Genomic DNA, 13,474 nt, shown 5'->3' on the forward strand with positions numbered 1-13,474 from the left:
TACACACACACACTCAGCAGTCAGCACAACCGTGTAATTTCCATGGCTGAGAGACAGCAAGGAAAGCTGAGCCCTGTTTTAGGACCTGGCAGTGACATCACTAGTGGGTCAAAGGGTTAAACTCCGGGCACGGTCACCAGGGGCCATGACACTTAATCTGGGCAAGACTGATAACACGACCTTTATCATTACAAAGCATTACTACCTTATTATACTGTATATACTCATGACATCTAGACTGCCTTGGTAATGACGGGTTGAAATGTCAAGACAGTTTGATTATTGATTGCAGCAAGAAAGTGATACGTCTTGTAAAATAATACCCGACAGGATCGATATACTCAAACTGTCAAGGGACGACGTGTCACGAGTGAGGTATGTCTGGGCCCTTAAGTAAAGAAGGTCAACTCGCACTATTTTTGTGAGTGTTTCACTTTAAGCGTGTGTGTGAGAGGGATTGAATGTGTGTCCTTCAATCCAGTGATGTACTTTTTGACCTACGGGATCGTTCTGATTTTTAAATTCTCCTCCCTCCTCCCTCCCTCCTCCCTCCTCCTCCCTCCCTCCTCCTCCCTCCCTCCCTCCTCCTCTCCTCCTCCCTCCCACTCCCTGTTGGTTTCTGCTTGGCCAGTCACTCTCAGCTCTGCTCGACAGCAAATGAAATACTCCCCAACACAAACAGTGGCCTGATTCAAAACACACACACCTAACATCCTCGTTATATTCATCATCATAATCCTACCTACGCAAACAGCACCGGGTGTCCATATTATCTGACATGCAGCAGAGAAACAAGGGAGGCTGCAAAAAAAGGAGGTTAAAAGAGGATTACCCTTTATTTTACAGTTCGCTACTGTATTACCTAGGTAGTACTTAGAATGTACACGGGAATATGTTGTAATAATCATTCATTACCTACTGTGATAACTACCTTTGYGTTTCTTGACGATTCATTGAAACAGGCACCACTACCATGTGATTCCCGGTGGTCATCAATTGTGATGAATTCTTCGAAGTAGGCTCCATGAATTACCGCTTTTAACCGCATAATGTTTAAGTAAGTACCAGCTGAAATAGGACAGTAAATTAAAGCCTTCCCCAAGAAGGAAAATAAAAAGAGAATGAGACTACCAAAAAATGAGGAAAGAAAGGCTCCGTCTCCCGAGTGGTGCAGCGGTCTAAGGCACTGCATATCAGTGCTTGAGGCGTCACTACAGACCCTGGTTCAATACCGGGCTGTATCACAACCGGCCGTGATCGGGAGACCCATAGGGCGGCGCTCAATTGGCCCAGCGTAATCCGGGTTAGGGGAGGGTTTGTAAAAGGCCGTCATTGTAAAATAAGAACTTGTTCTTAACTGACTTGCCTAGTTAAATAAAATAAAAAATAAATAGAAGTCTCACCTCGTAAGCATTCTTGATGTTGAGGGGCTGGCCCGTGGCCGCCACGTGACCCACAATTCCCTTGTTCCACTCCAGGCGGATGCAGCTATTAGACACCTCCTCCAGTGTGGAGCCCTCGGCCACATCGAACAGCCTGCTCACCAGGAACTTCCTGTTGGAGCTGTCCTCGCCCACCTGGGATCACACAACAAGGAACAGAAGTGAGGTCATACCTATCGAGATTCTACAGGAAGAAACTGTGCAAAATGCTCCACAGTTTACACCACGTCATGATACTGATATGATACTTTACTGTTCATTTGCATGGAAATGTTATCATTGCTACCTGATACGGTTGTATAATTAGATAGATAAGGATTAGACAGAAATTCAAAGATATGAGCAAATAAAAATTCATAGAATAAAAAGGGGAAGCTTTACTTCTTCCTAAGTCTGAGTGTGGTTTTAACCTTCCAGACCTGGAATTGTATCAGCACGCCAGTGGCGGTAAGTGCCGTTTAAGATGAGGGYGGGTGATTTTTTATTTCTATTGCAGCATATTGGATGACTGTCATTCATACTCTATTCACCCAGTTCAATGTAACAGGTAACAGCGATAGGTTTAGGCTACAAAATGTTCCCTATACCCATCATGAGGTTGCCAAAACCTYGCGTTTGAATGAACGTTTACAACTTAGGTGCACACAGGTCGAGAGACAAATTTGAGGTGACAGACAGTGACACATGGACAGACAGTGACATTTAATACCGCCTTTTACACTCTTGCCTGCATCTAGCTGACATAGGGTGTAATCATTAGTCCAACAGTTGCAAACGAGAGTTWCTATTGGACAAATTCAGGTATGTTTATTCCCCGTTTTGTTCCGGTTAAGAAACGTTTTTCAACAGAATTGGTGGAATGAATACACCCCTGATCACGCGTAAACACTGTTCCCTTTCATAGCAGTCACGTTGTATCCGTTCTCGCATCTCTCCTCCTCTCACCTCTTCCCTTCGCTTGTGGACTTCAATGCACAACACATCAGCTGTATGTGACCAGGCGAAAAAACCTTTCCAAGCCAACCCATGTCATAACCACTACACACAGCCTACATCGTTGTCATCATATTAGCTAAAGTAACGTCATAGTCAGCATAGCTAATAAAATGAATGCGTTAGTAAGTAATCCCGCTACAATCATGCAGTAACGTTACAGTGTATAGTCACCGGGCTCCGGTGGCAATAAATTAGTAATAACAAAAGCTTACCTTGTTGGAAAGTCATATCCAGCTAGCTAACATAGCATCCCTCTGTTTGAGCTGGGTGTTTCAGTAGGCTAAACTAGCTAGCTAATTAAGTGAAACTGCTTCTCTTGCTTCTCCTTCATTTTGGAAGAAATTAATTTGTTAAAAACTGTTCAACTATTGTATTTCTCTCTCTGAGTCAACTACTCACCACATTTGATACACTGCAGTGCTAGCTAGCTGTAGCTTATGCTTTCAGTACTAGATGAATTCTCTGATCCTTTGATTGGGTGGACAACATGTCAGTTCATGCTGCAAGAGCTCTGATAGGCTGGAGGACATCCTCCGGATGTTGTCATAATTACTGTCTGTCTATGGAAGAGGGTGAGAACCATGAACCTCCTAGGTTTTGTATTGAAGTCAGTGTACCCAGAGGAGGACGGAAGCTAYCTGTCTTCCTGCTACACCATGGTTCTACCCTACAGAGTGCTGTTGAGGCTACTGTAGACCTTCTTTGCAAAATAGTGTGTTTTAATCAATTATTTGGTCACGTGATTATATTTAGTATAGTTTTTATCTTACATTTTTACTCTTTTAAATGTTTTTACAATTAGATTTTTTATGAATCACTGAGGCAGGATGGTCCTCCCCTTCCTTCCTCCCTTCCCTTTCTGAGGAAGCCTAAACTGCAACACAACACCAAGGGCTTTTACTTTGCAACATATAGACGAAAAACAATGGTTACATTATGAAGAGATGCAGCATTTGTCGACCCAATCTTTTAACATGTCTTTGTTCAAGAGGATAAAGCTAAGGAACATTAAACAACTTCATAGTTAAGAACCACTATAACATATGGAAGAAAATGAAAACATATTCTACATCAGAAACCAATATCACCCCTAAAACACAACCCTTATGGAAATCCTTGACAGCGTTTCAGAATTCACAGATAAGTTGATCCACATTGGAAAACTAAGCATAGAAACCGGTAATGACTTGGTAACAGGGAAATACACTACATGACCAAGTATGTGGACACCTTGCTTGTAGATATCTCACTCTAAAAATCATGGGCATATGAAGGTTGCCCCCCCCCCCCCCCCTGCATAAAACAGCCTCCACTATTGGGAAGGCTTTCACCACTGATGTTGGAACAATTGCTGCAGGGACTTGCTTCCCATTCAGCCACAAGAGCATTAGTGAGGTCGGGCACTGATGCTGGGCCATTACGCCTGGCTTGCAGTCGGCATGTTTCCCTATGGAGATTGCATGGCTGTGTGCTCGATTTTATTCACCTGTCAGCAATGGGTGTTAAAATAGCCAAATCCAGTAATTTTGTACATATGTAKATTTATTTCCATAATAGAATTAAAAAGCAATTTTGGACTGACCAATGTAGACATTTTCAAATGTATGCAACATAAAAGTTACATATCACYAAATTTTMATTCGAATTCTTTCGGACATCAGAGCAGCCTTGAGGGAACCCTATTTGAGTCAGAAAAGGATGTTCATATGATAGGTAAGATATACAAAACCTTAAAGAGAGCATATCCAACTCTTTTAGAAAAAAATATAAACTATTGGAACCAAGACTTAAAAATAACTGAAGTTGGCACAAGATGYAGGGAATGTTGGAGCATAACTAATGAAATTACAGTTAACTAAAATGTATGCTTAATCCAGTATAAACTAATGTGTAGAATGTATTATACAAGAGACAAAATTCACAAATTCTACAGCACAACGGCAGAGTCATGTCTTAAGTGTAAAACTAACAAGGACTCATGAATCCATGCTTTCTGGGAKTGCTATGAAGACCAAAACGTATGGGCAGAGTTTGAAAGTTGMCTGTCAAAATATTACAACYTAAAATGTATTTTTTATCCGTCTGTCTGCATATTTCAAGACATGGCATATCAGGGTGTGATAATCATCCAGTCAAATGGGTCTCTTCTCATSTTGAAAAAACATATACTAAAAACTTGGAAATCAATCAATCGGCCATCATTAACACAATGGAAAAATCYAATGATTTATTATTGAAATAGCACCGGCGACCGAGATTGATTTCCTTTTTACAATTTGACACAATGTGGCAAACACTAATGCAGGCACTAGGGATYGAGGTGTGAGCATGRGGGTCTGGGCAGATGAGACGTAGTCGTGGTTTGTGTGCGTTTGTAAGTTGTTGTTCGTATGTGTATGTTTGTATCTGGTGTGGGGGGGAAAATCTATAATATGAAAAATGTCATTCTAATAAATAATACTTTTTTATAATAAGAGAGAGCAGGAAGTACACTTGGGAGACAACTATTCCAACAGTTTAATTCAGCACCATATAATTGAAATACTAATCCTTCATCATCTCATACTAAATTTGTTTCATGACATAGGCTAACCGTGCCCTATCCTTTCTCTCATAGGCTAACCGTGCCCTATCTTTCTCTCATAGGCTAACCCGTGCCCTATCCTTTCTCTCATAGGCTAACCCGTGCCTATCCTTCTCTCATAGGCTAACCCGTGCCCTATCCTTCTTCTCTCATAGGCTAACACGTCCCTATCCTTCTTTTCTCATAGGCTAGCCTGTGCCCTATCCTTTCTCTCATAGGCTAGCCGTGCCCTATCTTTCTCTCATAGGCTAACCTGTGCCTATCCTTTTCTCTCATAGGCTAACCCGTGCCCTATCCTTCTTTCTCTCATAGACTAGTCCGTGCCCTACCTTTCTCTCATAGGCTAGCCGTGCCCTATCCTTTCTCTCTATAGGCTAGCCCGTGCCCTATCCTTCTTTCTCTCATAGGCTAACCCGTGCCCTATCCTTCTTTCTCATAGGCTAACCCGTGCCCATCCTTCTTTCTCTCATAGGCTAACCCGTGCCCTATCCTTCTTTCTCTCATAGGCTAGCCCGTGCCCTATCCTTTCTCTCATAGGCTAACCCGTGCCCTATCCTTCTTTCTCTCATAGGCTAGCCCGTGCCCTATCCTTTCTCTCATGGCTAGCCCGTGCCCATCCTTCTTTCTCTCATAGGCTAACCCGTGCCCATTCCTTCTTTCTCTCATAGGCTAACCGTGCCCATCCTTCTTTCTCTCATAGGCTAACAGTGCCCTATTTCTTTCTCTCATAGGCTACCCGTGCCCCATCCTTCTTTCTCTCATAGGCTAACCCGTGCCCATCCTTCTTTCTCTCATAGGCTAACCCGTGCCATCCTTCTTTCTCTCATAGGCTAACACGTGCCCCTCCTTCTTTCTCTCATAGGCTAACCCGTGCCCGATCCTTCTTTCTCTCATAGGCTAACCGTGCCCATCCTTCTTTATCTCATAGGCTAACCCGTGCCCATCCTTCTTTCTCTCATAGGCTAACGTGTGCCCCATCCTTCTTTCTCTCATAGGATAACCCGTGCCTATCCTTCTTTCTCTCATAGGCTAACCGTGCCCTATCCTTCTTCTTCATAGGCTAACCGTGCCCATCCTTCTTTCTCTCATAGGCTAACCGTGCCATCCTTCTTTCTTCATAGGCTAACGTGCCCTTCCTTCTTTCTCGCTAACCCGTGCCCCATCCTTCTTTCTCTCATAGGCTAACCCGTGCCCCATCCTTCTTTATCTCATAGGCTAACCCGTGCCCCATCCTTCTTCTCTCATAGGCTAACGTGTGCCCCATCCTTCTTTCTCTCATAGGCTAACCCGGTGCCTATCCTTCTTTCTCTCATAGGCTAACACGTGCCCTATCCTTCTTTCTCTCATAGGCTAACCCGTGCCCATCCTTCTTTCTCTCATAGGCTAACCCGTGCCCATCCTTCTTTCTCTCATAGGCTAACCCGTGCCCCATCCTTCTTTCTCTCATAGGCTAACCCGTGCCCTATCCTTCTTTCTCTCATAGGCTAACCCGTGCCCCATCCTTCTTTCTCTCATAGGCTAACACGTCCCCGATCCTTCTTTCTCTCATAGGCTAACCCGTGCCCCATCCTTCTTTCTCTCATAGGCTAACACGTCCCCTATCCTTCTTTCTCTCATAGGCTAACACGCCCCCTATCCTTCTTTCTCTCATAGGCTAACCGTGCCCTATCCTTCTTTCTCTCATAGGCTAACCCGTCCCTATCCTTCTTTCTCTCATAGGCTAACACACCCCTATCCTTCTTTCTCTCATAGGCTAACCCGTGCCCTATCCTTCTTTCTTTCATAGGCTAACCCGTGCCCCATCCTTCTTTCTCTCATAGGATAACCCGTGCCCTATCCTTCTTTCTTTCATAGGCTAACCCGTGCCCCATCCTTCTTTCTCTCATGGCTAACTCGTGCCCTATCCTTCTTTTCTCTCATAGGCTAACCCGTGCCCTATCCTTCTTTCTCTCATAGGCTAACCCGTGCCCTATCCTTCTTTCTCTCATAGGATAACCCGTGCCCTATCCTTCTTTTTTCATAGGCTAACCCGTGCCCCATCCTTCTTTCTCTCATAGGCTAACCCGTGCCTCATCCTTCTTTCTCTCATAGGCTAACCCGTGCCCTATCCTTTCTTTCTCTCATAGGAAACCCGTGCCCTATCCTTCTTTCTTTCATAGGCTAACCGTGCCCCATCCTTCTTTCTCTCATAGGCTAACCGTGCCTATCCTTCTTTCTCTCATAGGCTAACCCGTGCCCATCCTTCTTTCTCTCATAGGATAACCCGTGCCCTATCCTTCTTTCTCTCATAGGCTAACCGTGCCCTATCTTCTTCTTTCTCTCATAGGCTAACCCGTGCCCCATCCTTCTTCTTTCATAGGCTAACCCGTGCCCTATCCTTCTTTCTCTCATAGGCTAACCGTCCTATCTTCTTTCTCTCATAGGCTAACCCGTGCCCTATCCTTTTATCTCTCATAGGCTAACCCGTGCCCTATCCTTTCTCTCATAGGCTAACACGTGCCCAATCCTTCTTCCCCATCGTGCTCCTACCTACCAGGAAGAGGGAGTAGCGGTCGGCAGCGATCAGCTCGTTGATGTGCAGGAAGATCTTGTGGCACAGAGCCGTCACATCCAAGTGACTCGACACATCCTTCACCAACTCCAACAGCCTGGCACAGCGGTCCAACCCCCGGGCACTGCCCACCTCGTCCATCATCCCCGTGGGGATGCCAAACCCGACCCCTCCCTGCTGGGTTCTGAAGGGCATGGGCGTCCGGATGTCGCCTCGGTCGGGTTCGGCGTCGCAGAGGAAGGTTAGTGAGCCTTCCGCGTCCTTGACCACGATGGGCCTCAGTGGCCTGTCAAACTCAGATGCAGAGATCTTGCGGGTGGGGGTGCTGGGAGCGGGGCTGGGGGCTGGGGAGGGAGAGCGCCTGTCGTTCAGGCCCAGGGAAGGGGGCAGGGAGAAGGCTAGGCAGGGACTGTCTGAGGGCTGGGTGGGTCTCTGTGGTGTAAGGGTTTCTTTGGAGGATGACGAGGAGGAGGATGATGAGGAGGGCTGGATGGAGTGGACTCGCTCAGCAAACCAGGCATTCACCATCTCCCTGTACCAARACACAACACACAGGACATTATACGACATTATAAAAACAATAATCGACATCATACAACAGGTCAATACGACATTATAGGATATTAGAGGAAAATATAAACAATCTGAGGAATTTGTGTATTTGATAAGCATTACACGTGGAGGTAGTGTGAGGAAGTTCGACCAGCTTTCTGCATCTCCTAATAGACAATAGAGAGGACATACAGGACTTGCATTACAACACATCATGAGATATGCCTTACAAGACTTACAATACATTAATCAACAATGTTAAACATTGTATAAAGACATTTAAGGAGCATTTTAACAACTTTCTACCGCAGTCCCATGGGCACACGCGTATGCACACTAGAGGTCGGCCGATTAATCGGGATGGCCGATTAATTAGGGCCGATTTCAACTTTTCATAACAATTGGTAATACGGCAAATTTGGACACCGATTATGGCCGATTACATTCCACTCCACGGGGAGACTGCGTGGCAGGCTGACTACCTGTTATGCGAGTGCAGCAAGGAGCCAAGGTAAGGTGCTAGCTAGCATTAAACTTATCTTATAAAAAACAATCAATCTTAACATAATCACTAGTTAACTACACATGGTTGATGATATTACTAGTTTATCTAGCTTGTCCTGCGTTGCATATAATCGATGCGGTGCCTGTTAATTTGTCATTGAATCACAGCCTACTTCGCCAAACGGGTGATTTAACAAGCGCATTCGCAAAAAAAAGCACTGTCGTTGCACCAATGTGTACCTAACCATAAACATCAATGCCTTTCTTAAAATCAATACACAAGTATATATTTTTAAACCTGCATATTTAGTTAATATTTCCTGCTAACATGAAWTTCTTTTAACTAGGGACATTGTGCCACTTTTCTTGCGTTCTGTGTAAGCAGAGTCAGGGTATATGCAGCAGTTTMGGCCGTCTGGCTCGTTGCGAACTGTGTGAAGACCATTTCTTCCTAACAAAGACCGTAATTAATTTGCCAGAATTTAACATAATTATGACATAACATTGAAGGTTGTGCAATGTAACAGCAATATTTAGACTTATGGATGCCACCTGTTAGATAAAATTTTCGAGATGATAGTTTCCAGATTTTACCATATTAATGACCTAAGGCTTGTATTTCTGTGTGTTATTATGTACTGCGCGGTGGTAGGCAGCAGCAGGCTCATAAGCATTCATTCAAACAGCACTTTCGTGCATTTGCCAGCAGCTCTTCGCTGTGCTTCAAGCATTGCGCTGTTTATGACTTCAAGCCTATCAACGCCCGAGATTAGGCTGGCAATACTAAAGTACCTATTAGAACATCCAATATTCAAAGGTATTTGAAATACAAATGGTGTAGAGAGAAATAGTCCTATAATTCCTATAATAACTACAACCTAAAACTTCTTAACTGGGAATATTGAACACTCATGTTAAAAGGAACCACCAGCTTTCATATGTTCTCATGTTCTGATCAAGGAACTTAAACGTTAGCTTTTTTTACATGGCACATATTGCACTTTTACTTTCTTCTCCAACACTTTGTTTTTGCATTATTTAAACCAAATTGAACATGTTTCATTATTTATTTGAGACTAAATTGATTTTATTGATGTATTATATTAAGTTAAAACAAGTGTTCATTCACTATTGTCGTAATTGTCATTATTACAAATATATATATATATATATATATAGATATATAAAAATCGGCCGATGAATCGGTATCGGCTTTATTTGGTCCTCCAATAATCGGTATCGGCGTTGAAAAATCATAATTGGTCGACCTCTAATGTACACACCACGCACGCACACACACCACGCACACACACACGTTCCGCCTCACACAGTAACTCACAGACTAATTCTGGTCAGCAGCGCACATTTGTAAAGCATGACAGATATGCACAGTGCCAGCATTAAAAAACACTGTTAACCACAAGATCCTAGGTTCAAATCCCAACCTTTTTATTTTGTCAAAGATTTACTTTGGCTGAACAGCCCTACTGAAACCTTCCGGAACCCCAGCGGCAGTAAAACGTATTTGCCATGAAATGTSCCTGCAGATTAGGCTGCCTGCCAGACACATAAAACTGAGCCCTAACCACACTATGAAATCGCAAGCCGATGGAAGCGGAATGTTATCTCGCCAAGCATAAGAGACAGCAACGTGTGTGTACGCCTGTGTGTGTGTGACCCCRTAGTGAGAATCCCCCATAGAGCAGCCCTAATGTGTCCTTAGGAGCTCTTAGAGAACTGAGTTTCAGACCTAAACATCCGATCTGATGATATGTGCAAACGGATATATTTTGACGTGTCAATCAAATAATGTTTTCTTACATAATGTGGTTACTGTGGATACACACAAAAAAAGACATATCTCCTGTTACTTCTCTAAGAGAAATATGTCTGACCTTTTCATGGGCCTATGGAAAACGGGATGGTATCAAATGAGATAAGATTATTTGACTGAAATGTAAATTATGCAAACCTGGACAGGCAAACACTTATTCTGGATATACTTAAATGCAAATAAGTAGCCCTTAAAGAAGTCTTCACTTTATTTTCACGGAATGTATCCACTATCATTTCTTATAACCAACAAGAACTTTTGAACATCAGATCAGCAGTTACTTACCCCAATTCCGATTTTAACTTTGACTCATCTGCCCTGGGCTCTTTATGTAATTCCGACCCAATCTTCAGGGCTTCCAAGAGGCAGGAGAGGGGGAATCCTGGCGAGATTAAGCCGTAGGGAAAACTGAACACCTCTTCCCTCCATTCTATTGGCCAATCACTTGATAATAAGATGGACGACCTCTGATCGTGGATTTGCTACAGACGGGACTCTCATAACTGCAATATTCTCTGCTTTTCGGAAACATGGCTTTTCGGACAAGATACCCCTCAGGGCTATCCAACTCGATGGATTCTCCAGTCACCGAGTGGACAGGACAGTAGAGTCAGGGAAATTGAGCGGGGGAGGGATTTGCCTCTTCATCAACAACAAATGATGTGCTGAAACAAGTGCAGTGGAAGTCTCAACCCACTGTTGGTGATGGTAGGCAACATCACCTCCGCCACGCTGACCCTCAACACGGCGGCCCCACAGGGGTGTGTGCTTAGTCCCCTCCTGTACTCCCTGTTCACCCATGACTGCGTGGCCACGCACGACTCCAACACCATCACCAAGACACGCCGGTGGTAGGCCTGATCACCGGCGACGATGAGACAGCCGACAGGGATGAGGTCAGTGACCTGGCAGTGTGGTGCCGAGACAACGACTTCTGCCTCAACTTCAGTAAGACCAAGGAGCTGATCGTGGACAACAGGAAACAAGGGGGCGAGCATGCCCCTATCCACATCAGCGGGGCTGCAGTGGAGTGGGTCGAGAGCTTCAAGTTCCTCYGTGTCCAAATCACTAAGGACTTAAAATGGTCCACTCATACGCGCATTGGTTGTGAAGAAGGCGTGACAGCGCCTCTTCCCCCTGAGGAGGTTGAAAAAGTTTGGCATGGGCCCTCAAATCCTCAGAAAGTTCTACAGCTGCACCATTGAGAGCATCTTGACTGGCTGCATCACTATTTGGTATGGCAACAGCACCGCCCTCGATCGGATGGCTCTACAGAAGGTGGTACGGACAGSKCAGTACATCACTGGGGCCGAGCTCCCTGCCTTCCAGGACCTCTATATCAGGCAGTGTYAYAAGGAGACCCGGAAAATCGTTAAAGACTCCAGCCACGCAAGCCWTAGACTGTTCRCTCTGCTTCCGCACGGCAGTGGTACAGGTGCCAATAGGCTCCTGAACAGCTTCTATCCCCCAAACCATAAGATTTCTAAATAGCTAAAATAATGGCTACACAAACTATCTGAGTTGACCCTTGTATTACGTTTTGTTGTTGTTGCTCTGTCTCTATGCACACTCACAGGACTCTACACACTCACGCACACTGACACTCCAACACACACATAACATGCACAAACATTTATACTGACTCTACACACAGCCCACACACTCACATACAATCATCATTTTGCTGCTGCTACTCTGTTTATCATATATCCTGATGCCTAGTCACCTTACCTCTAAACATATCTACCTCMTTCACTCCAGTATCCCTGCACATTGTATGGTATTGGAACTGACACTGTATAAAGCTTCGTACTTTCTCATGTTCTTCTTATTTCGTATGTTTATTTATTGTGTTTTTGTTCTTCCTTATGTTCTTTTTTTTGTGCCACATTGAAATCGATTACTGCATTGTTGGGTTTGGAGGTTTCAAGAAAGGCATTTCACTGTACCTTGTGCAAGTGACAGTAAAACTCGAAACTTGAAACTAAACTAGGACTGATAGTTGTGATGCCAAGGTACCAGCCTCACTATATGGACAGAATATGCCCTTAATGACAGTAAGGCTGCTGGCTTGCTACAACAGGCACCTCACCCATGAATGTATAGTGTGCTGTTGTGAGATAGAATACTGTAAATAATGACTGTATGTCTAAACACGAACTAATTGTCCTTTTAGGTTCTGTTTGCAATCTATGCAAATGTATCCAGCCTATAATGTCTTATCAAAACCGTAACAAAAACTGCACACGAGCCACTGCGATATGTCAAAACATGCCATAACACCTTTATGTTATAATAAAACCAAAACAACTAATAATGTCAATAGCATCTATTCCAGAAGTTGTGTGGTAACACAACAAAACGTGTGTAACTTTTAATTCGCTGCGCTTTTTGGAACAGCGTGGAATGGAATCACCCGAATAAAGGTTAATGATTACACTTACGCTTTCAATTCTCTCGCTATTTTGGTGAATGGTTACTGATTGTAGTGCAGATGGTCCGGCGTATTAATATATGTCAGTAACGTTAGTAGCATGTCGTTTTACGTTGAAACAACTCATTGCGAGTGCTTTTCTATAACCGGAACACATTAATTATCGCCCAGATTGATTAAAATATAATAGACAGCGAGGATGTATRAGAAAATGAGCTATCCCTGTTTCGGAAATACAATTCATCAGTTACGACTTAAATCTCACCCCGCGCTTACCTTGTAGCCTTCCTGACAAAGTAGGAGTGAGCGAACTCCAAGTGGTCGTCAAGCCACGCTTCCATCCTTTCGTATTCGGGGAGATAGCAGCCCTCCATGCTCAGAGCCAAAATTCCTCAAATTAATCAGATTACCATCAACACTCCGAAGATGGAAGCAAATAATATCAGTCACTGGCAAGCAGTGTGTGTGGTGGTAATCTGTTTTCAAGCGAGCGCTTCCTACATTGTGAGCGCCCGTGGGTAGACTTCTGCAAGAGTCTCATTGCCTTTGCGCAGCAACATCGCCTCAGCAACATGCC

At 44.1% G+C, this 13,474-nt stretch overlaps 1 protein-coding gene across 1 annotated transcript in view; it reads right to left on the minus strand.

Moving 5' to 3' along the window:
* Window positions 1-13,422, minus strand: part of LOC111960304 (cGMP-specific 3',5'-cyclic phosphodiesterase-like) — an 81,741-nt gene extending 68,319 nt beyond the window's left edge. The window contains 3 exon segments of the mRNA XM_070437811.1: window positions 1,404-1,577; window positions 7,556-8,105; window positions 13,174-13,422. Of these exon segments, the coding sequence (XP_070293912.1) occupies window positions 1,404-1,577; window positions 7,556-8,105; window positions 13,174-13,271 (822 nt within the window). The 5' untranslated portion in view covers window positions 13,272-13,422.
* Between the last annotated feature and the right edge of the window lie 52 nt (window positions 13,423-13,474).

The sequence above is a fragment of the Salvelinus sp. IW2-2015 genome, linkage group LG37 (assembly GCF_002910315.2).
Source record: "Salvelinus sp. IW2-2015 linkage group LG37, ASM291031v2, whole genome shotgun sequence".
In the NCBI taxonomy this organism is placed as follows: domain Eukaryota; kingdom Metazoa; phylum Chordata; class Actinopteri; order Salmoniformes; family Salmonidae; genus Salvelinus; species Salvelinus sp. IW2-2015.